Source organism: Sinocyclocheilus rhinocerous, unplaced genomic scaffold (assembly GCF_001515625.1).
Source record: "Sinocyclocheilus rhinocerous isolate Xijiao unplaced genomic scaffold, SAMN03320098_v1.1 scaffold2810, whole genome shotgun sequence".
NCBI lineage: Eukaryota > Metazoa > Chordata > Actinopteri > Cypriniformes > Cyprinidae > Sinocyclocheilus > Sinocyclocheilus rhinocerous.
Window position 1 is genome coordinate 244,552 of NW_015626406.1, and position 21,500 is coordinate 266,051.

The 21,500-nt window shown below is 37.3% G+C and overlaps 3 protein-coding genes across 4 annotated transcripts in view; 1 reads left to right on the forward strand and 2 right to left on the reverse strand.

The window, feature by feature from the left end:
• The first annotated feature begins 156 nt into the window (after nucleotides 1-156).
• On the forward strand, nucleotides 157-7,029 carry mylipb (myosin regulatory light chain interacting protein b). 2 transcript variants are annotated; one of them, XM_016520805.1, is made up of 7 exons: nucleotides 158-482; nucleotides 1,054-1,244; nucleotides 3,840-4,025; nucleotides 4,178-4,375; nucleotides 4,471-4,635; nucleotides 5,131-5,548; nucleotides 6,244-7,029. In XM_016520805.1, the coding sequence occupies exons 1-7, from the start codon at nucleotides 396-398 to the stop codon at nucleotides 6,409-6,411; spliced, it is 1,413 nt and encodes a 470-aa protein (XP_016376291.1). In that variant the 5' UTR covers nucleotides 158-395; the 3' UTR covers nucleotides 6,412-7,029. The 2 variants fall into 2 exon arrangements, with proteins under 2 accessions (XP_016376301.1, XP_016376291.1); XM_016520815.1 differs by lacking the exon at nucleotides 1,054-1,244 and having other exon boundaries at nucleotides 157-482.
• Nucleotides 7,030-9,523: 2,494 nt separating this feature from the next.
• On the reverse strand, nucleotides 9,524-18,658 carry LOC107714879 (ataxin-1-like). The gene is given in 4 exon segments (XM_016520875.1): nucleotides 9,524-13,813; nucleotides 13,926-14,576; nucleotides 14,579-15,059; nucleotides 18,332-18,658. Coding segments are annotated over 3 exon segments (1,503 nt in total). The 5' UTR covers nucleotides 14,852-15,059; nucleotides 18,332-18,658; the 3' UTR covers nucleotides 9,524-13,234.
• Nucleotides 18,659-20,424: 1,766 nt separating this feature from the next.
• Nucleotides 20,425-21,500, reverse strand: part of LOC107714995 (neuroblast differentiation-associated protein AHNAK-like) — a 26,865-nt gene continuing 25,789 nt past the window's right edge. The window contains exon 2 of the mRNA XM_016521008.1: nucleotides 20,425-21,497. Within this exon, the coding sequence (XP_016376494.1) occupies nucleotides 20,536-21,497 (962 nt within the window). The 3' untranslated portion in view covers nucleotides 20,425-20,535. The remainder of the gene's footprint in view (nucleotides 21,498-21,500) is intronic.

Below are 21,500 nucleotides of genomic sequence, written 5' to 3' on the forward strand. Positions count from 1 at the left end.
CAGTATTCTGTGTGTAAAGTCGTTAAAATTCAGTTGTTTCAATCGTAAAATTCATGATTTAAAATTCAGTTGTTTGTAATGTAATGTAAATTGGCATGACCTGTGGAAGACAATTTCACAATTTCGTTTCTCCTTGTACATAAATGGTTGGATGACGACGAGTGTGGAACAAACGCTTTGCGAATCAGTTCGATCGAATCATTAAAAAAGAACCCGTTTAAAAGAATGATTCGGAATCGGACATCAGATAACGGAGAGGCGGATCCCTGAGTTGGAGCAGGGCTTCAAAAACCTGCCCTCGCTGGTTTTCCAATGGGGTACGAGCCAGCTTCGTGAGCCACGGGACCTTCTCTCCGCTGTCCTGGACTGTGTGTGAAAGAATAACTGCATTCACCATGTTATGCCACATAACTCGTCCGGACTCGGTGGTTCTGGAAGTGGAGGTGGACCCAAAAGCAAATGGAGAGGACATTCTTAATAAGGTGAGCGCCGGGAATGCACATTTCAAGTTTAAATTTCAAGTTTAGGTTGTTAAAGTTATCTAATCGTTTCTTAATTATCACGTGCTCATTAGCATCATATACAAGACAGCAAATGTAATGTATATCACGAATGTCATGACAAATTACTGTATAGAACACAAAAGTTTGTAATTTTCATCTATTGTTTAAAAATAACGACTTTTATTATTTTAAATCATTTTTTACATTTAAATTATTTAAAGGAATTATTTTAACATGAATTAATTTGCAACATTTGTGACTTTCTACTGCAAGAAATTCACTATTATGGAAAACTCTAGTCTACACACAAAGATTGTAAGAACTCATCCTCATTCTTTTGTATAATTTTTTGTGCATCAGCAATTTACTTTGAAAACAGATGTTATCTCATACCATATTACACTTCAAAAGTCCCTCTTATGTAATATGTCTTGTCTTTCTAAAGGAGGAAGGGTGCTAAGAGCCCAAGTCCCAGCATTATTTAGATCAAAGCGCACATACTTATTCATCCAAAAAATTACCATTTAATGTTTTTTTTTTTAATGTACAGATATGTCGGAAAATGGGAATCATCGAGGTAGATTATTTTGGACTTCAGTTCACCGGTACAAAAGGAGAGATTTTATGGATTAATCTCAGAAACAGGATTTCTCAACAAGTGGACTGCCTGTCTCCCTGCAGACTGAGGCTGCGAGTCAAGTTTTTTGTTGAGCCACATCTAATCCTGCAAGAGCAAACCAGGTGAAACTACCAAAGTGAATATAAGTTGTAATATTCTATCTTAGTGCTCATAGTTTGTGCATAATTATGCACAGAACATAGTTTTTACATTATTGCAAAAACAAACAAACAAAAAAAAACAGGATCTGTCTGTTGCTGCAGTCTTTGAGGTTTCACATTTTTGCTCAGCTTGGAGAACTTGAGGCACGTGGATGAGAGTTCTGTTTTTTGGGGGGTTGTTTTTCTCATGAGTGCAAACAGGAAGCAGCTGCCTATAGTGCTTAAAGTGACACTAAATTTTAAAATGCAGTATGCTTCGGTGGTTCTGTTGTTTTGTGTTCTTAACTTTGACCCACATCTCCATGCATCTACTCATATGATGTCTTTCTTTTACCTCTGTGGCAGGGAGTTACCTGTGTACATGTTTGCTCTTGAAACTGGCACTCTTTCAGTTAGGGAGTGCCTCATGTTGGCCTGCTGAAGTAAATAATATTCCTCTGGAGGCTTTTAAGGGACATCTGTGTGTGCATGCTCAGATCTTTACAAATGTTCACTGAAGTTCAATAAAATTAGACCTAAGCGTTTTGTGGGATGCTCCAGAATACAGTGGTAGTACAGTGTGTTCCCAACTAGAATCTAGTGGAGCTGTTCGGTCACGTCTGATGAGGGCTGTTGGTGGGGGTGGGGAGGTGTCAGTATGTCTGATTCTGACTGAGTTGAAACGCACTGTAATGTGATTCTTCCTGTTGCATAATCTTATACAATGGCGGGACAAAATCCAGCTCCCTCTACATCAGCCTTTGTTATTCTTTCTCAGCCTTTAAATGCATGACTATGTCAACAGATCACTTATTATAGTGCAGGCTGTGGATTTCATTGTCTTATGTTAAAATGCATATTGGCTTAATAGGCTACTTGTCTTTATGTGATGCAGTACTAATCAAAGTATACTGTACATATGTCAGTTGGCAATAGTTTTCATTACATTATTGAAAAGTTTGTAAATGTATTATACTATCTCTTCTCTTCCCTGTTTTCACATGTACAAGGGATTTATGTCAAGTTATAGAAATATGTGCCAGAAGTCACAAGTCTTGCTTCTGTTACTAAAGTTCACTGGGTTTAGGCTGCTGAGTAAACCTGGCTTCAAGCCAGCTCATTTTTTAGATTATATCAGTGGGCTGACAGTTCATGAACATTTCTGAGTGATACAACTTCATATTATAATGATGATTTAAAAAATGATGGTCATGTTATTGTCACACTCTGGCATCTCAATAAACCCTGTAAAGCCTGACATATGAAATAATAGTGAATAGAATAGGTTACGGAACTTTTAGACAAAATATGAAAGAAAATATAAAGTTTTCATATGTTTTGTATCATATTTGATACATCAGGATTGTATGGCTCATATGTATGAGAATACGGAGCTCACACTCAAGGAGGAAAAAGCACATCAGTTTTATTCAGAGGCCCAAACTGAGAAAAAATATGTACTTTGGTTCAGATGTTGTTATTTATTTGGCCAAAAAGTACAGGTGCATCTCAATAAATTAGAATGTTGTGGAAAAGTTCATTTATTTCAGTAATTCAACTCAAATTGTGAAACTCGTGTATTAAATAAATTCAATGCACACAGTCTGAAGTAGTTTAAGTCTTTGGTTCTTTTAATTGTAACTCTGATAACGTGTAATGTAGATCAATGAAATGTATATACCAGTAAAGCAGACTGTTTGCATAAAAATATCAGTTTAATAGAATGCATATAATATCAGTTGTCACTCTATATCTCCCTATAATATGTCTTAGTAAGATGATATTTAAATGTTTAGTTTTATGACAAAAGCTCTGTGGTTTTAATTGTGGGGTCAAACATATAATGCAATGCAATAAACAAACATTCCTAAAAAAAAAATACAATTAATTGTCCCTCAAAAGCCTGTTGTATCTTAATTGATACATGTATTTTAACATGATTAATTTTTTTTTATAGATAATCACATAAACCTAAGCTGCCTCAGTATAGTAAATGTTTATCTTTAAAATATTAATAAAAATCTAAAACTTATTCTTGCATTTATTTTATAAAAATCATCAAAGATTTTACAGTAAAAAGACATGTGTGCCATAGCCTGAAGGGGACATTTTTAAAGTATTAACTATTGATCAGAAAGCAGCAAACATGGATTAGATTGTGTACAACACATTTTTTCAAGTTTTGATCATTGATAGTTTTTTTAAAGTCCTTAGATGTTCACATATCAAATATGATACAACTGCCTTTATGGTTATGAAGTGGAGGTATGAAAGTTTTCTTTTCCCTTAGGGCATGATTCAGCACATTTCAGTAAGAAGCTGAAGCTTGCTTTATGATTATGTCCACATTTATAGGTTTTAGTTTTCTTGCCTTTTTCTGTGTCTATATTCCATACACTGCATCATCCATTTACTATAAGAAAAATTTAGGAATTTATAAATTTAGGAAAATAATAAAAACTCGTGTGTAAGTATATATACTTGTCTAATGCGCTTCTTTTTCCTAATTGAATAGACTTCACTGTCTGTTATAAATGATTTATTTAATGTATCCATGTATTTTCTGTTGTTTCGCAGACATTTGTTTCTGATGCACGTGAAAGAAGAGCTTTTCAAAGGAAGCTTGCGATTGGACATGGAGCAGGCGATTGAGCTCTGTGCATTACTGGCTCAGGCAGAGTTTGGAGATCACAACCATAACACAGCCAACTACTGCTACTCCCAGATCTACGGTCAAGACCCCAGCCATGACACCATCAACAAGTAAGACCGCCGGAAAGTGTATATTCTCAGTCAGAATAACATCTGTTCTTCCTCCAAATAACACTAAAGTAATTCTTCCTCTGAATGCTGCAGAAAGAAAGTGACTGAGACAGTTTTGTGGAATAACAGTGGTGCCTTTTGTGTTTTTATAGTATTTTTTTTAGGCATAAGTCACTGGAGGGTGTTAGTCAGGCTTCAGCGGAATATCAAGCCCTGCAGCTGGTTTCCTCCCTCAACTACTATGGCGTCGAGTGGCACTCTGCACGTGACTCTGAGGGACAGGAGCTGCTCATCGGGGTTGGACCAGAGGGCCTGTTTGTCTGCAAAACAGATTTCACCCCTATTGAAAGGTGCATATGTATGACAACAAAAACAAGAAACACCGGGTCTTTCAGAGATTTAAAATAAATGTCTATAACATCACCTCTTCATTTTTTTCTTTCAGAATCATTTACCCAGTCATTCAAATGGCCACTCAGTCTGGAAGGAATGTGTATGTGACCATTACAAAAGACAGTGGGGACAGCGAGGTTCTTCTTTTTAAGTTCATCAGTCCCAGTGCTGCCAACGGACTATATCGTGCTATCACAGAAATCCATGCCTTCTACAGGTGAATGTCGTTATGATTGTATCAAGCGTACTTTAGTAAAGGGATTTCAGAAGAGAATACTATTTTAGCATTTGTACTGTTCATCCAGGGCTGTTATAGTTTTGAATTCTAATTTAGTTTTTATTTTAAATCTGTCTGACTTTAGTTTTTTTGTTGGTTTTCACTTTTTCATTGTTAGTTTTAGGTTCGTTTTTTAAAAGTTTATTCTAGTTGTATGTTATTTAGCAACAAAAATGCTTAAAAATGTTTTCATTTAAATTTTTGAATTTTTGTTAACAACAATACCACTGTGTTTAATTTCTGAATTTTTAATTTAAAGTCATCTTAATGTAAAGATTAGCAGATTTTCTAGTTTGTGTATATTCACAACACCTGCAATACAGAAACTTTATGGGCTCCATTAGTGATCAATACATTAAACATATAAACCATAAAGCAATTTAAAACTATTTCATATCCATTTTTAATTTAACACAATTGAACTTAACTTTTCAGGTGTGACACTGTAACAAGCTCGGTGAAGATGCAATATAGCCGTGACTTCAAGGGTCACCTGGCTTCCCTCTTCCTCAACGAAAGCATTGATCTTGGTAAAAGGTACATCTTTGACATCCAGCGCACATCCAAAGAAGTGTATGACCGTGCGCGACGAGCCTTGTTCAATGCAGGGATGGCTGTGACTGGATGTGGGAGTCCGAGAGACGATTGCAGTCTATCTCCACTGAGACAGACAAAAGTTGAAAGGGAGGAACAGACGTGCGTCAGCTGCAGAGAAACTTGCGTTCTGAAGGAGAAGCTCCAAAGGCTACAAGAGGCCCTGACCTGCTCTCTGTGCTGCGAACAGGAGATCAATGCTGCGTTCTGTCCTTGTGGACACATGTTCTGCTGCTATAACTGCGCCAGCCAACTTCAGGTGATTATTGTATAATTACTACAAGATTAGTGCTATTTAGAACTATATATAATGTATGTATGTATATAACTTACAATAATAAACAATATATACTTAAGTCAAATTCTATCCATGCAGGCTGTGCTAAAGATGACTGTATGTGTGTGTGTATATATATATATATATATATACTGTATATATATTTATATATAAAACACTATATCTCATATATTATATATAACTATATCACATATAATATTGTGTATTGTGTAATATTGTGGTATTTTCTTGTGAAAAAACATTCAACATATTCAACACTGATGACAAATAAAAGAAAGTAATTTTTTTCTCATGCTTAGCAATCATCTAAATTGACCAGTTAAGTTAATGATTAAGAGAACTTACACTCTTAGGTTTACATAACTTCTAGTTACCCTCCTAACATATTTCTCGACATGTGCTGTCAGCCATTAGCGGGTGAAGATCTTGATAATCAGACATTTCTCGTTACGCAATATTCCTGTGACCTTTTGAATTTCACCTTCTGACATCACAGAAGTCTTATATCATTCAGTTCAGTGGTGCATGACTGGATAGTTAAAACTGGCACATCGCCTAACTGCATAATTAACAAAAACAAAAAAGAAAAAAATATAGGTTTAAATAAGAATATGTTTGACATTAATGATATTTTCACTTCTTTCCTCACTTATCAGTGTTGTTCAGTGTGCCGTTCAGATGTGGACCGTGTTCAGCATGTCTATTTACCCACCTGTGCTAGTCTACTTGGCCTGGCAGAGGCAAAAACCACCACCTTCAGTGTGTCCAGAGGGACTTCCGTCTCAGAGGATTGTGGCGATAAAGAAAATACCTGCCAGATGTAGGATGGATAACATCTGCTCACCATACATGGACACCATGAGACTATTTTAAAAATACAGAAGAAATGTTATGATAAATTATACAGTGGTTCTTAAGAGTGAGCTGAACATCACAGGGTGAGGCCGGCTATCCGCAAATACCTCAAAAAACAAACAAAAAAAACAATTACTACTGTTAATCATACTGTTATTTTTCACAGTATGCACTATATTTATAGGCATAAAAATGAATAAACAGTTTTACACTGGAGGTCATTAAGAGAGGCAAATATTGGGCATGGTACTCTTATGATTGTTTAGTTACTGTATTAGGACACATAAGTAAATACAAATGTAGTTCTTAACACTCCACATCAACTGTATTCTATATCAGAAAGGATTTTTAAAAAGGTGTATTTTATATTTGTCTCTGTGTGTATACAGTTTTATCTTACAAATATTTCAGAAAATACATTTCGTTAAATTACATGAAAAGGGGTTCTTTCTAGTGCTACTGCAGTTGTCATAAAATAAGTCTATTATGCACTATATTACAAAAGGGTCCATATAACAAAGAATTATGTCCTCTTTCAGATTGACATGTATTTCATCAATATTTCGTTATGTAATAAAGAGCTTTTACACACCTTTTAATACCTGACTGGTATTTTTGTTTTTGTTTTGTTTAATTAATTCTAGGACCTTATTCTAGACATATTACATCTTTCCGTGTGCACCTTTAGTCATGCAACTGTAATACTATATACACACACCCTTTTTCATATTAATAAAAGATTCTCTAACAGTGTACTGTACAGTACAGAGTCTCATTTTAAGGTAGTGAGACTCATGTTTTGCACGTATAACTGTACTGATATACTGTACATGTAACTACTGATATGCTATATGTGTTACAGTACTGATATGCAGACTACAGTGTCTGTCGAAAGTGAATTGATGGCAAAGGTTATAGCCAGTATAACGTTATGATAATTCTGAGAAGGCTAGGCAAGTACTGTAAAGTACAGTAAAGATAACTATCAAATAAGTGTCCTGACAGTGTTATACTTCTTTACAGAGCATGGCCAGTTAAAAATACAATTTCAATCTGCTTATAATTTAATATGCTTGTATTTAAAAATGATGTAGGCTAAATCGAGATAAATATTCTACATATATACTAAATATTTACATATTTATTTAATTAATTAATGCCGAGAGGCTTGTTTGTAGTCTTATAGAGACTCGTTCTACAGGATACATCAATACGCCAGTAGGAGGCGACAAGTCTTTATGAGTGAGTCATTTATTTATTCACCTGATTCGTTCAAAAACTCTAATTCACATAAAGTGACCGACTGAATGCGGAACAGTAATTCTCCTAATATGCATGTCATACATTGCAAAAATAGTAGTTGTAATATGCTAGTATGCTGTTCCGAATACAGCCACGTTTTAATGAGTGAGTCATTGAATCATTTTATCACCCAATTAGTTCAAACACATTGATTCATTTAGAAACGAAACACTACAAATGTTTTTGTTGCTCGGAGAAATTCAGCGATTAGTTCTGCGTTGGCTTCGTTTGAAACAGTTTTCTTTGGTGGAGCAAAAACCGACAACTGGAAAAATTGTCTACAATGTAAGTTATTCAACATTTACTTCTTGTTTATTGAACTGTTATATGAAAGCATTCGTATAACAGTATTAATCAACATCACTCGTGTGATATTGGATGTATAGTATGTGTAGTATGACATTTATTTGGTGGATAAAGACATTATGATATAAGGTAAATGTTCAGGAAAGAAAAACAGTGCTGCCCCAGGTTGTCATCTGCAAGCCTGGAACAAGGAACAGAATGTTCTCCATGAAGAAATCTACTATGCATTAACTATAGGCTTACAGACAAACCATTTAGCCCAAAGTTCATAACTCTTGCACAATCTTACCCATCTGAGTCACAGGCTATTTTCATGTCAAGCTATACTTTGAGTGTGTTTGCATGTGTTATGTAATGGGTGGCTGGAGTTGATGTAAGGTATTTACCTGAAGGTACCCAGCAAGCAATTTTGCGTTTAAAAGACGTCTATTAGACGTCTAAATATAGCCTAGACGTCTAGGCTAAAACGAGGCTAAATTTGGGCTGTCAGTGAAAATCTAATAGACGTCTAATCATAGCCCATGTATAGACTAGTCATCAATTAGACGGCTATTAAACGACTACATATATACGTCTAATAGACGGTGAATATGCGTCTAGGCTAAAACAAGGCTAAATTTGGGCTGTCAGTGAAAATCTAATAGACGTCTAATCATAGCCCAAGAATAGACTAGTCATCAATTAGACCGCTATTAAACGACTACATATATACGTCTAATAGACGGTGAATATGGGTCTAGGCTAAAACAAGGCTAAATTTGGGCTGTCAGTGAAAATCTAATAGACGTCTAATCATAGCCCATTTATAGACTAGTCATCAATTAGACGGCTATTAAACGACTACATATATACGTCTAATAGACAACAAAATGGCAATCCATACATAATCTCACTAGTTATTTTGCCAAAAAACGACATGAAACCAAATTCAAGATTATTTGGGCTAGAAGTGGGTCACACATAGCCGGACTATATCGGGTCTATACTTAACCGAGACGTTGAAATGACGGCTATTGCTTGCTGGGTAGTGTCTTAGAAAAGTGCATATCTGTGATCGGAGACATGGGGCAATTATCATTTTATTGAAAGTCACTCCTCCACTCTTTCTCCATATTTTATCTCTCCACATTCTTAAAAATAAAGGTTCTTTATTAGCACCTATGTTTCCATGAAGAACCTTTAGCATCCATGATAACCTTTCAACGCACAAAAGGATCTTTACATTAATGTTCTTTAAACTAATAAAAGTGATTCTCTTAAGATTGGTTCACTAAAAGATTATTTGGGGAAACCAAAATTGTTCTCCTATGGCACCACAGCAACTTTGTCATTGAATAATTGAATAATTCAAAGCATCTATGTGTGGCTGTACAGTAAAAACAACAACAAAAAACTGATTTCAGTCAGTTTTAGGTTTATCATCTCAAATAAAATCACAGTTCATCGAAGGAAAAAGGCAACTAAAATTGGCACAGTATTTTATTAGAGTGATTATACAGATACAATAGATTTGTACTATACAGGAAGTCATTGAACTAGACATATTAGCCAAAAGTCGAGTCCGATGTTCCTTTCTATTTCACAAAAATCAAAACAGCTACAAAAACTTGCAAGCACCACCAAAGAAATTATCACTGACTTCACTGAACAGTCTTGGATGCTCTGTTCACATAAACACGCCACAGTTAGAAAAGCTGAGGTTGACTTCTGTCTTCATTGCTTTTTGTCAGTTTGTAGAAAAGGAGCTTGTCAAAGAATGAGAAAAATATCACAGGTACAACGAATCACACAAATATAGTCATTTACATCGAATATATAAGAAAATGAGAAATCAGTTATGTGCTTTTTTCTTCTTTTTTGAAGAAATGTCACTCTGGCGATTGAGGTTTTAACGGGAGGTATAAGATCTAGATCTTCCTTGAAAAAGAAAAAAACAATGAGATCAATGATGTGTATTCTATAGGTCAATTTCTAGACATCAAGTTTGGTCTTCCAACCCTAAATGAGGCCTTGTGGTATTGCTAGAACTAATCCTGGCTATGGACCATTGAGGCATATGCGTACAGCAAATTCTGACTGTCTTTGGATATTTTAATCCAAATTTGCTCATAAATTTGCTCAAATTTGTACATACAACAGAAAGTTGTATTTTCCCATATGAATGCATTTTCAATAGCAAGCACTAGAGCTACATTCACAACATGACTCATCATGCTAGTTAAAGTTAGCCGCCTTTGAACATTGGGTGCATGTACAATGATGGGATGTAGAGGGCGCAATAGTCAGCCAGTGACTTCCCATGAGTCATAGCACTGGAGCTAAAATGATCACCAGCTAATTTTTTTGTAACTGAGCATTTTTGCAAAAAGTAACACAGGAACAGAAACAGTCGGGCCAGTTTCTCAACCTGAGAATGCAGTTTGACTATAAATCGCTATAATGCTTTTATGCCTTCAAGTGGTTGACAGCCTTCTTTTTAAAAACAAACAAACAAAAAAAAAGTTTTTTTTTTTTGATGCAGATGATAATAAATCGCTGTTGTTAGGTTGAAACAGAATAGCACACACTGGATAAAAGAACGTTCGTTGCCAACAGTGTTGAAACCTGACTGTCTTCAATGAAGTTATCCACACAGTGCACAAACACACTGAGGTTTACATGTACATAGCTACACAGGAAAAAAGAGAGAGAGAAAAGAGAGAGAACAATGATACATATGAAACAAACAACAATCTAGAAACATTGACACTTTTGTAATGGTTTCTAGTCTATTGTCATAGCACTGACTTTTCTACTGCCTTACCAGTATCACCAGTACAATGGACTGTATTGAACATATTGTAGCTGTGTGGCTACTAATCAACAATCCCTTTCATTTCTCTTTCATTGTCCTCTCTCTTCAAAAGTGCATAAAATCCAAATCCAAATTGGACTGAATGTGCAATCAAGCATTACTTCTACAATATGAGGTCTAGTGTGATTCCATCTGAATAAAACCCTAGACGCAACAATACCTTTTTCAAGTCAGTCAACAAACTGACTTTAGTGAAAAACTCACACTCATGGCCACACATATCAAAATGAATAGTTTTTAGGTGACCTACAGAGCTGGCAATATGAAGTGTTACTGTTAACTATAAGTTTCCATACTCGGCTTTACTCTTTAAAATGTCTACTTGTGCAAATAGCAAAATTCTTATATGTATTCAAAGATTTTTTTTCTGAATTTATAACAGCACTCATATGTATTAAACAGTCAGTTGAGTTGGATAAGAATTATTTTGTGACTGTTTCACACAAAATACATCTGAAGACAATCCCATAAGGCTTTTGTTTATGGAATAGAGCAATTACATTTGTCATTTAAAAATGAAAGTTTATGGATTATTACCTTCTCTGTTATTTTTCATTGCAGTGTACTAAATTAATTCCTTTAACATGACCAGCACAGCAAAGATAAAGACAGAGAAAATAGATAATGTGTATACTAAAATCTAAAGATAGTGTCTCAACATTCATATTGTATTTTCTTTTTTTTTCTCTGCAGAGAAGTTACAAGACCATTACGTGTTTAGGTCATTAGCAGTATACTGCTAAGTATGGAGAATCAAAATTATAAAAGAGACCCACAGTGGATGACATACCTTATTCTGAGTAGTAGCTATAAATGATTTCGATGCAGACAAAAAATAGGCTGTGAGAGACTGAAGCATAGTCCTTTCAGGATGTCTTATGTCTATGTTCGCAATTAATTTTTGCCTATACTGGAAATTTACATTTTCAGTGACAGAGCAGACTGAACACAGCACAGCATCCTCCTTTGACCCACTGATTCTTACTATTTAAATGATCATATCTATGTAATTTTGTTAACTTTATCAGATGCTAAATTTATTATATAAACAAGTTAATACAAAAAGGCCAATTCTGTTTGTGATAAACCTGTAAAGCATGGCTTGTTTTGAACATTTGAGTATGCTGCGTAGATTTATTTGTATGGCAATTATATTGTCTTTAACAAAGAATTCATTATTGCAGCTGGACTGATTAAGGCCCCAATACTTAAAATAGTGTAAAGAAGACATCATTATTGAAAAACACTAAATGAGAAGTGCTTTGCACATAAATTGGGTAGTAATGCACAAAATGACTAACAGCACTCAAAATGGCCTGTTGCTGTAGTAACAAAACAAAGGTGGGAATGTTTCCATCCATTCATTCAACTTCCCCTAACCTTTCTTTAAAGTGCTAATTCTGACTTAAACGGAGACTTCTCTACACAGCCACTTTGACAATGTGAAGATTTTTCCAACGCTTTCTCACTCAAAACTGAGATCACAGATCCGATCAGGCCATCTGATTGGGTTAATTGTTAAATGCACACATGAGGTATGTGAAAGCTCAGTATTGCATATCTAGAAGACTATCAGCAATTGAATTAACATATAAGGATAAATCATTTAACATTCAATGTTGTATCTTGATGCTTTACTTGACTTAAGTCTGATTCAAAGTAGTCACTCGAGCATGTCACTCTCAGATGACATTATGTAAGCAAGGGATTATTGGGGGCAGTAACAAGTGGAAGGCTGCGTCTGTCAAGATAATCATTTTCACACAACTTGCAGAAGTCACTCGTAATCATAGTCACACAAATGACATGTCTTACTGTTAACCTTTTGCCATTAATCCATGTAACAGTCCATATCCAGTCAAAGCCCTGATTATGAATTAATTCAGTACACGTAACAGTAGACTAAAATTATACACCAACTGCTCAGCAAGCTGAGAAAAAAGTGGTCAGAACTTGCAATATACAAGCCAAAACTGTCATGTCCAGCTGATTTAAAAAGAATGTCTAAGGATACATATTACATATGACATGACTCAAATGATCAAACACATTAGTTACAGTAACCTGGATATGAATGTGATAGGAAAGCAACAAAGTACCAAAAAGTAAATCTGCTCTTCCTTGTCCCTCTTGGAGTCCATGGCAGTGATGGGGAAAGTATTCTGAGTCTCTGTTGTTGAAGCAAAAGCATTTTCTTGGACACCAAGCAAAAATAAATTTTATTCAGTTAATCAACATTATGTGATTTCTCAAATTAAGTAAGGCTAATTAATGTATTTCTTGGTTAGAAATTGACTCCCCACCACTGCTCTATGGAGTTCTGAACGTCCTCAGCAACCTGTGCTAGAGCGGCCCTCAATGCTGACCTTTAGCCGATGTGGGAGGAAGGAAAATTTGGGTAAAATCTGAGGGTCCTCTTGTGACCTCCACATTTCTCCCCTCTCTGGAGCAGACCATCTCCTCTTGCGGCTAACTGCTCTCTCGACACTAAATGTGCATGTCTTTTCTGCCTGGGTCTGGAGGTTCACCTGTGTCTGAGAAATTATTCCCCCATTCTCCAAGAGGGTCAACACATTTCTTGGGTTAGAAGTCTCAACCAGTGTTCCTGCAGTATTTTCCACTCCTGATGTCATTTTGTGTCCTTTCTTAAGATCCTCCATTTGGGTTAGTCTTTCCTCCATTGGCCCATTGTTTTTGGCTGGTTTGTATTTCGTCAAAGAGTCTGAAAAATTCTCTTTCTTTTGAATGCTATCTTTTAGGCTTTTAAGGGTTAGAGAGATACAAACATCACCCACAGAGAGTTTGGCACAGGATAGTGCTAGCAACTGGGTGGTGCGGTCAGGGCAGCAGGACGACCAACCTTGACCAAACACAAAGAAAGGGTATTCCACCAGAACCTCGACACAGACCTAAAACAGAGAAAACCAAGAATAATATTTGAGTTCCAATGGTTCATTAAGCTCTACCGAAGATTACTGCTAACATGACAAGTGAGCTTGGTTTGAAAAGAAACTGACTAACCTGGGCTTTGTTCTCTCCCACTGAGAACTGTATGATGACAGCATTGGGTGTGCAGCTGCACTCTATGCGCTCTACAGTGCTGGAGTCAATCTTCAGTTCTCCACTCACCTCCGCACTTTGCACAAAGTCCTCTGTCCGCAGATCCTCCACACGCTTTAGTTCGCCGTCTGCCAACTGGATAATAGAGCCCTTCATGAAGAATGGTGGTAGGTCTGGTGATGGTGATGATGGTGAGCTGTGAGGGCTTGTGGATGTTGGAGGTGTTACAGGAACTGGAGACCCCACTACACCGGCTGAAAGAACAGGCAGCTGTATTTGGGTTGGACTTGGCATGACACAGGAGGCATGACCTCCATCAGAAACTGTGATGTCTTTACCATTGGGTAGGACTGAAGCTGCAGCTGCAGGTGGGGATGTATTAATAAAGGTCTGAGGCAGAGCTGTTGATGCATTTGCAACACTGGGGATGACAGAACAGCGGGTGACCTCCGGCTCAGCAGTAGTTGGATTGATGTTAGTGGCACTCACTGGAATGAGCAAGGAGGGGTTGCCTGAGATCACCACGTGCTGTGGCAGGTTGCTTTGATAACCAGTTACTGCTTGCTGGGGTCCACCAGAAGCACTGGTGATGTAGCCAATAATTGGGAGCTGCTAGTAGTTGGAGGATATTCCGTCACCACAGTGAGAGCCTTATTTGATGGTGGGGGGCTGTCAGGCTCAGCACTGTTGCTCTGTGATGGGCCTGCATTGTTGGGGATGTGGGCCATGCTAGCCATGGTAGCAACACTGGCTAGCCAAGCCAAATTCTCTCCACTCTGGCTCTCACTAACAGCAGCTGACACCAGCACCTGCTTCCCTTCCAGAGCTAAAATCTCCCGCTTTTTTGGCGGAAGACATTCATTACAACGCTCCTGGTTAGACTTCATGGTCTTGGAGCTTGTCCCGTATTTTAACCCACTCGTCTTGATCAGGATGTTTTAAAGTTCAAAGTAGAACTCAGTTGTCAAGATTTTAATTGTTCTATTACTTTGCTCCACTTTTACTATAGTCTTGCCCATTGTCAGGACTCTTGTCATGAAAGGATTCATGTGCTTCATGTGGAATCATCTCTCACTGATGGCTATTGGTCCATACCTTCATCAGACAGACAGAAAACAAAAACAAACATTGAGAAAGTGTATCCTCTATGCACTGCCTTTGAGTCTATAAAACAAGCTCAAACCTATGTGCCTAAAAGTAGCATATTATGTAATTTTTGATCTTACAGTAACATCCTTTCAGTTATGAGTGCAAAATAAAGAAATAGTTTGAAATGGAATACATTTGATTTTGTTTAGCAACCGAAATGTTTTATTTAATATGCTAATTACAAAGTCAAACCTCACCTTATCTACTGAACACTTTGACTTCCTTTTCTTTTCTATGTATTAGTAGTGTAAACAACAGTTTAGTGAAAACGAATGTATGTCATTATCGAGAGTACCTCTGCACGTAAACAACGCATGCGTGTGGTGCTGCTGACGTACTGTAGAACACTGCGCCTTGTTTACGTGCAGAGAAACGCATGCGTCGTGGTACTCTCCATAATGGCAGAAGACGTCATTCGGACGAGAAAATTGTTGAATAAAGTTATTTTTGTTTTCTTTGCGCAAAAAAAGTATTCTTGTAGCTTTTGAAGCGGTTGAACCACTGATGTCCCATGGACTGTTTTACCGATGTCCTTACTACATTTCTTTGGCTTGACCGTGGTAGTACCCTTGCTGTCCATGGAGGGTCAGAGAGCTCTCGCATTTCATCAAAAATATCTTAATTTGTGTTCCGAAGATGAATGAAGGTCTTACAGGTTTTGGAAGGACATGAGGGTGAGTAATTAATGACAGAATTTTCATTTTTGGGTGAACTATCCCTTTAATGCATTTATGAATGATGCTTTTATTCAAGTGATTAGTAATGGATCTCCAAGGGGGTACAATGAACACGTCTCCATAATCAAATGTAAATCTAAATCGTTCTCATGCTTTAAGGATTAATAATGTTTGCACATTCATACAGTTCATCTACATACATCAATGAGGATGAAGAGAGCACAGGGTGAAAACTTAATATGTGAAAAGAGTGTGTGGACAAGAAAAAGATGAAGGATGAGAATACAGAAAGAGAAAGAGAGAACACTGGCTCTCCTGACCCACATTGAGCTCTGCCTGCAAGCGAGCATAGTTATTGAGTTAGAGTGTAACAGTGGAGAAGAAAGAGAGAGAGAGCAAGAGAGAGTGAGGGAGGGGGGAATAGAGGGAGGGAGAGATCCCTTCACCACAGTAGATCTGCACCAATCACTGTCCTACTTTCCCCTGCTACAGCTTACACCACACACAGCCATTAAATGCTTTAGTCTATTGTACACAGAGCGCAATACACACACGTACACATCAGCATATCCATTGGACTGATACACGCTTATGCATATGTGATTTGGTGCAGAGTGCTCATGTATCAAAGAACAATAGAACTGTAGTGATCACATAGATCACAGTCTTACACAGCTTTCAATGCACACAGCATAACAAAAGTACATTAAAAACATTACATATATATAACTGCATTCCCCTATCATTTCATGTATTTACAGGGATCCATAAACATTTTTGTGATACATTATTACATCCTAAAAAATTGGATGAAAAACAAACATTCACAATGCAGGCAGACAGTATTGTTTACCATTAACCTCTAAACCGGACAGACAGTCATTCATGTGACTGTAAAAAAATACTGAGAGATTGAAACTGGATATAAAGCCCAAGCCTCTATAGAGGGATTTTAAGTATTCTGAATGTAATATTTGCATGCACTTTGCGTTTCTAAAAGATGTTCTTCTGCCTTTAGCGTACTTGCATGTATACGCTTGCTGAGTTCCTTATGGTATTATATATATATATATATATATATAATAACAGCTTAGAGTAGAACTTGGGAGGGAATGTTGAAAAAGTTTCAAGAATACCTACATTTCACACATTATTTGTGTGTGTCTGTATGTGCATATGCACTATTTCTCTTTTACTGGGTGTCATATTTGCCTGTCTATTTCCAGAGGGTTTCAGAGAGCACTACTGAAATACACCCACAATTCAAAATAGCTAACTCAAACTAAGCCTGCAAGGCAATACAGCCACACGGAGGTGATGCTTCATTTCTGGTTTCTTTCTGCTTGTGGCTGATTCATGCCATAGAACTGTAGTACGTGCCAACAACAGATGGATTTTCTATTGAAAGAACCTCGATGAGTCTTCCTATTGACTACTATTGTTGTTAAATTGAGCTTAACCCTATATTTAACCCTCAGAAACCATTCTTTTACAGCTTCATTAGGACATTGTTTAACTTATGAAATAAATCATTGTAGGTGATTTCACTTGAAGGATTTACTATCCCTATAGGGCCATTTAGTTTTCGCAATGTAGACAAAACCTGACACACACACACATTCGCACACACTCGCTCACAGTGTGGCTGAGCCAAAGAGCCAGAAAGATTAACAACTTGCAGTATCCTTCTAGTTCTTTAACAGTAGATCTCATGCTCTGCAAGCCCACTACAGTTCAAAATGTCATCAAAGCAACATATTCACACCAATAATCCCACACAAAGACATTAACGCGCCAATAAAAGCAACATGTAACATGTCTGAGTAGCTGGCACAAAAACAAAGACTTCAGAATGTAACTATTCCCCTTTCGCAATTTATCTGCCACACAAACAAAAACAGTGTCACATAATTTTGCTCTGTGTTGTATGTAACACAAAGTTAATTCTGTGCACAGTGTGTTAATGTAAAATCCCCAGGAACGTTTTACTCACAGGGTGCTGTGACACCTTTTACAATGATGTCATCTCAGAGATGACTGAACCAGTAGCAGTGATTATGCATACAAATACAAACATAACTGCTCTGAAATGAAATGTTCATATTAACTTCTTTCCTCACAAAGCATGCTTATATGCTCAAAGGATTTTCACTCATGTCCATTTAGCGCCTGTATGCAGCTCCTCTCTGCACTTAACAACCTTTTATATGGGCGCCTACCCCTTTAAGAGGCAGTCTAGGGAGTCCTAAGCTAGACATGAATCCAAACAGAGCTGTTGCTGCCTTTACAATGACTAAAGCCTGTTTCTCTCTCTCCCCATAAGCAAACGAGCACAACATACAGAGTGACACTGACACATTTGCACAGAATTGCAACTATTTCTGCAAAACCTATTGTTTATTATTAGCTACAATAAATTGATTTCTCAAATGCATGCACATATTTGCTTCCCTTCATGGAATACGAGAATAATATAGTATGTGCAATAAGCATGTATGATTCAAAACCAAGCAAACATTTCATCTAAGGGTGATGCCTTACCTTTCTTTATAGGGGAGCCTTTAACAACTCTCTCTCTCTCTCTCTGCACTACGAGTGTAACTCACTCTACCCACTGGCAAGCTGTCCTTTGTCCAGGTTTAGCTCTGCTATCAGGTCACACACGCAATCCTCTGATTTATGTTTTCTTCCATGTCCAATTTTCCCCCCCGCCTTCACTCTCCTCCACTTCCTTCGACAATTGCTCAGAGTGCTGAGGGTAAAGGAAGTCCCCTCATCTGCGCTGTTTCACTAGCCCTACGTGTGAGAGCTACAGCGTATGTTATGCAAGGCAAACAGACTGCCAGCTCTCTCTCTCTCTCTCTCTCTCTCTCTCCCTCTCTCTCTTTTGCTCTTCACACATACACACACAGTGCTCTAGAGAACACGGTTCCTCCTCCCCCAGTCAGCCTCAGCAGCCTCATCAGGTATTCATTCAAAAAACACACTCCACTTGGCAGGGTGCCCAGACTACGCACACACAGGGAGAGAGAGAGAGAGAGAGCGAGAGGGAGGGAGGGACAAGGAGTAGGAAAGAGAGGGAGGAGGAAAAATTGTGAGCGAGGGACCGAGCACACTAGAAGAAACACGTAGCCTCACGTAGAGCACTGCACACTCGCGAGAAACACAAACACACACCAACACCAACAGACCATGAAATTCTCCTGAGAGAGTCTTTGTGAGGGTTTCTATGCGTTTTCTTGCTTTCTTTCTATGACTAATTAGTTTCTCTCAGTGGAAAACAAATTTAGTGCCTCACCACCATTACATGTGATAAGAGTAAGCACATTTGTATGGGGCTATATAAGCTTGCCCTGGAATAAACCCAGAAGGTTTCCCTAACATTAGTGTATGATTAACCTTTGGTTATTTGTTTGGAAGCCAATTACTGAGAATCTAGAAAACTGAGTTTTTTTGTGCAATTCTTGAAGGTATGGAAAACCATTGGAGAATGTATGCACAATATTCTCTAATGGATAAGTTTATATTTTTCATATTGTCACACACTATATTCTCAATTGCACAGTTATTAAAATTATAGCAGTGGTTCTCAACCAATTATTCTTCAGTATATGGTATATACATATATTTCTTTATTTTTTTTTAAATAAAAAGCCCTTAGTGGGCTTCAGCCCCCTGGTTGTTGAGAACCACTGCATTATACCACTGAGTATTTAATTAAATGTATAAAAGTCAAACCCATCATAGCTGAAAACATTGCATTATTGTTGAGTTTAACGTAAACTGAAAGGCATACAAGAAAACACAAAACAAGCATATATTATTAAAATCCAAAACACGTACATACACTCACCTACATATAATCACATACACAAACATAGAAACCTGTATGTCTCCCACATTAAGCATGCAAAGTAGTTGCAGTTCACCCTCAGGGGGGACCCACATGCAAATACAGTCACTTGCTCCACCACACATACGCTGACATACGAAAGTGTTATCTTCGCACACAACCTTGAGAAGATCTGAAAACACCCTGTGTTCAAAACGCATGCTGTCAACAAGGAGAAATGCTAGGAACATAAAAAAAGCCATCAGCAATATGTAACCTCTAATATTAGCCTGGCCTGGTTTACTCTCTCTGAGCAGATCCCAGCACTGCATTGGTTGTATTTGCCAAGCCACGGACACATACAAAGCCACCATATAGCATATGAAAGAAAAAGCTAATCTTTGGAAAACTCACTAACCATAGACTTCTCATGGCCAATCATTCACCCACATATGGACGTCTCTCAGTATGTCGTCTTCTTGTTCTGGAATCCTAATCTTTTTAGTGTCTCTAACATAAAGGTTTGAGAATTTTAACCATAAACTACTAAATAACATAAAAGTTTAAAGCATGTAAAATTTAACTGCTGTAGCGATATACAGTATGTAATATATACACTTCTGTTCAAAAGATTTTTTGAAAGAAATTAATACTTTTATTCAGTAAGGACACATTAAATTGATCTAAAGTAAAGACAGTAAAGACATTTATAAAGTTATCAAAAAAAACAAGCTTTTGGAGAAAAAAAATTATATATATATATATCAATGCCTGTAAAGAACATATGTGGGAATTGAAGAAACAGTCAATATGGCAGTGCACCATTGCTTAAATGAAAGACAGATTTACACAGTCATCTAGACTGAAAAAAGTGTGTATGTGAATGTACTGTGTATAGATAATAGCGTGAAAACTATTTCTTTGGCGAAACCGCTATTTCAAGATGTGGTAGCCGAAAACTGCTTTTTGAACCACTATCACTGCTAGATGATGATGACATTCTGGACTTCTTTGAAGACTGAGCAACTCCACCAGCACCCTCAATCCTAACCTCACTTTCATCTGTCACTTCATATGAACCTTTACTTTTTGAGCTAAAACCTCCAATTGTAGCAAACTTCAACTTTCCTTTTTTGCCTTTAACCTTTTCTCCAACATCAACTGAAACGTTGCCACCCTCTGCCTGTAAGTGGCCTTCAGCAGAAACAGGGGAAGCTAAACCTCCCTCATCACTTACAGAGGATGAGTGATGTGTTTTTTTGAAGAGGTCAAGGGAGGCAGATTTACTCTTTGGTGAAACTTTAAACCCAGAGCTTCCCTCTACTGTCAACTTGCCACTTGTCAATTCCCCGGAACTAAGGCTCAACTCCTTAGACACCTTTGCACCACCTTTACTTGTAACATCAACACCTTCTCCCTCAACAATAAGATCAGCTGCACTGCCACCTTTAGATTTAGATTTGACAAATAATTTTGGCATTTTGACTTTCACTTTTCCACCACTGCTTTTCATATCAGTGTTCTCAATTTCCAGACTTTGGGAAGTAACTTTAGAACCAGCAGCCAATTCACATGAACCTACATCAACTCCCATCTCTCCTCCACCTACTTTAGGCAATGCAACACCAAACTTTGGTACTTTGATTTTGGGAAAGGTTACATTAACATCTTGGTACTCCATCACACCAGATAATGATGCATCTGGCTTCATGTCTAACCCACTTGCAGTCTCTCCCTTTTGTCCCCTTACATTAAAGCCTGGTATTTCAATGATCCCTTTTACTCCTTTTTGTTCAGTGAGATTTAAATCAGCATCTAAAGCACCACCATGGACATTTACAGTAGGCACTGTCAACTTAACATCCTGTATTTTTCCTC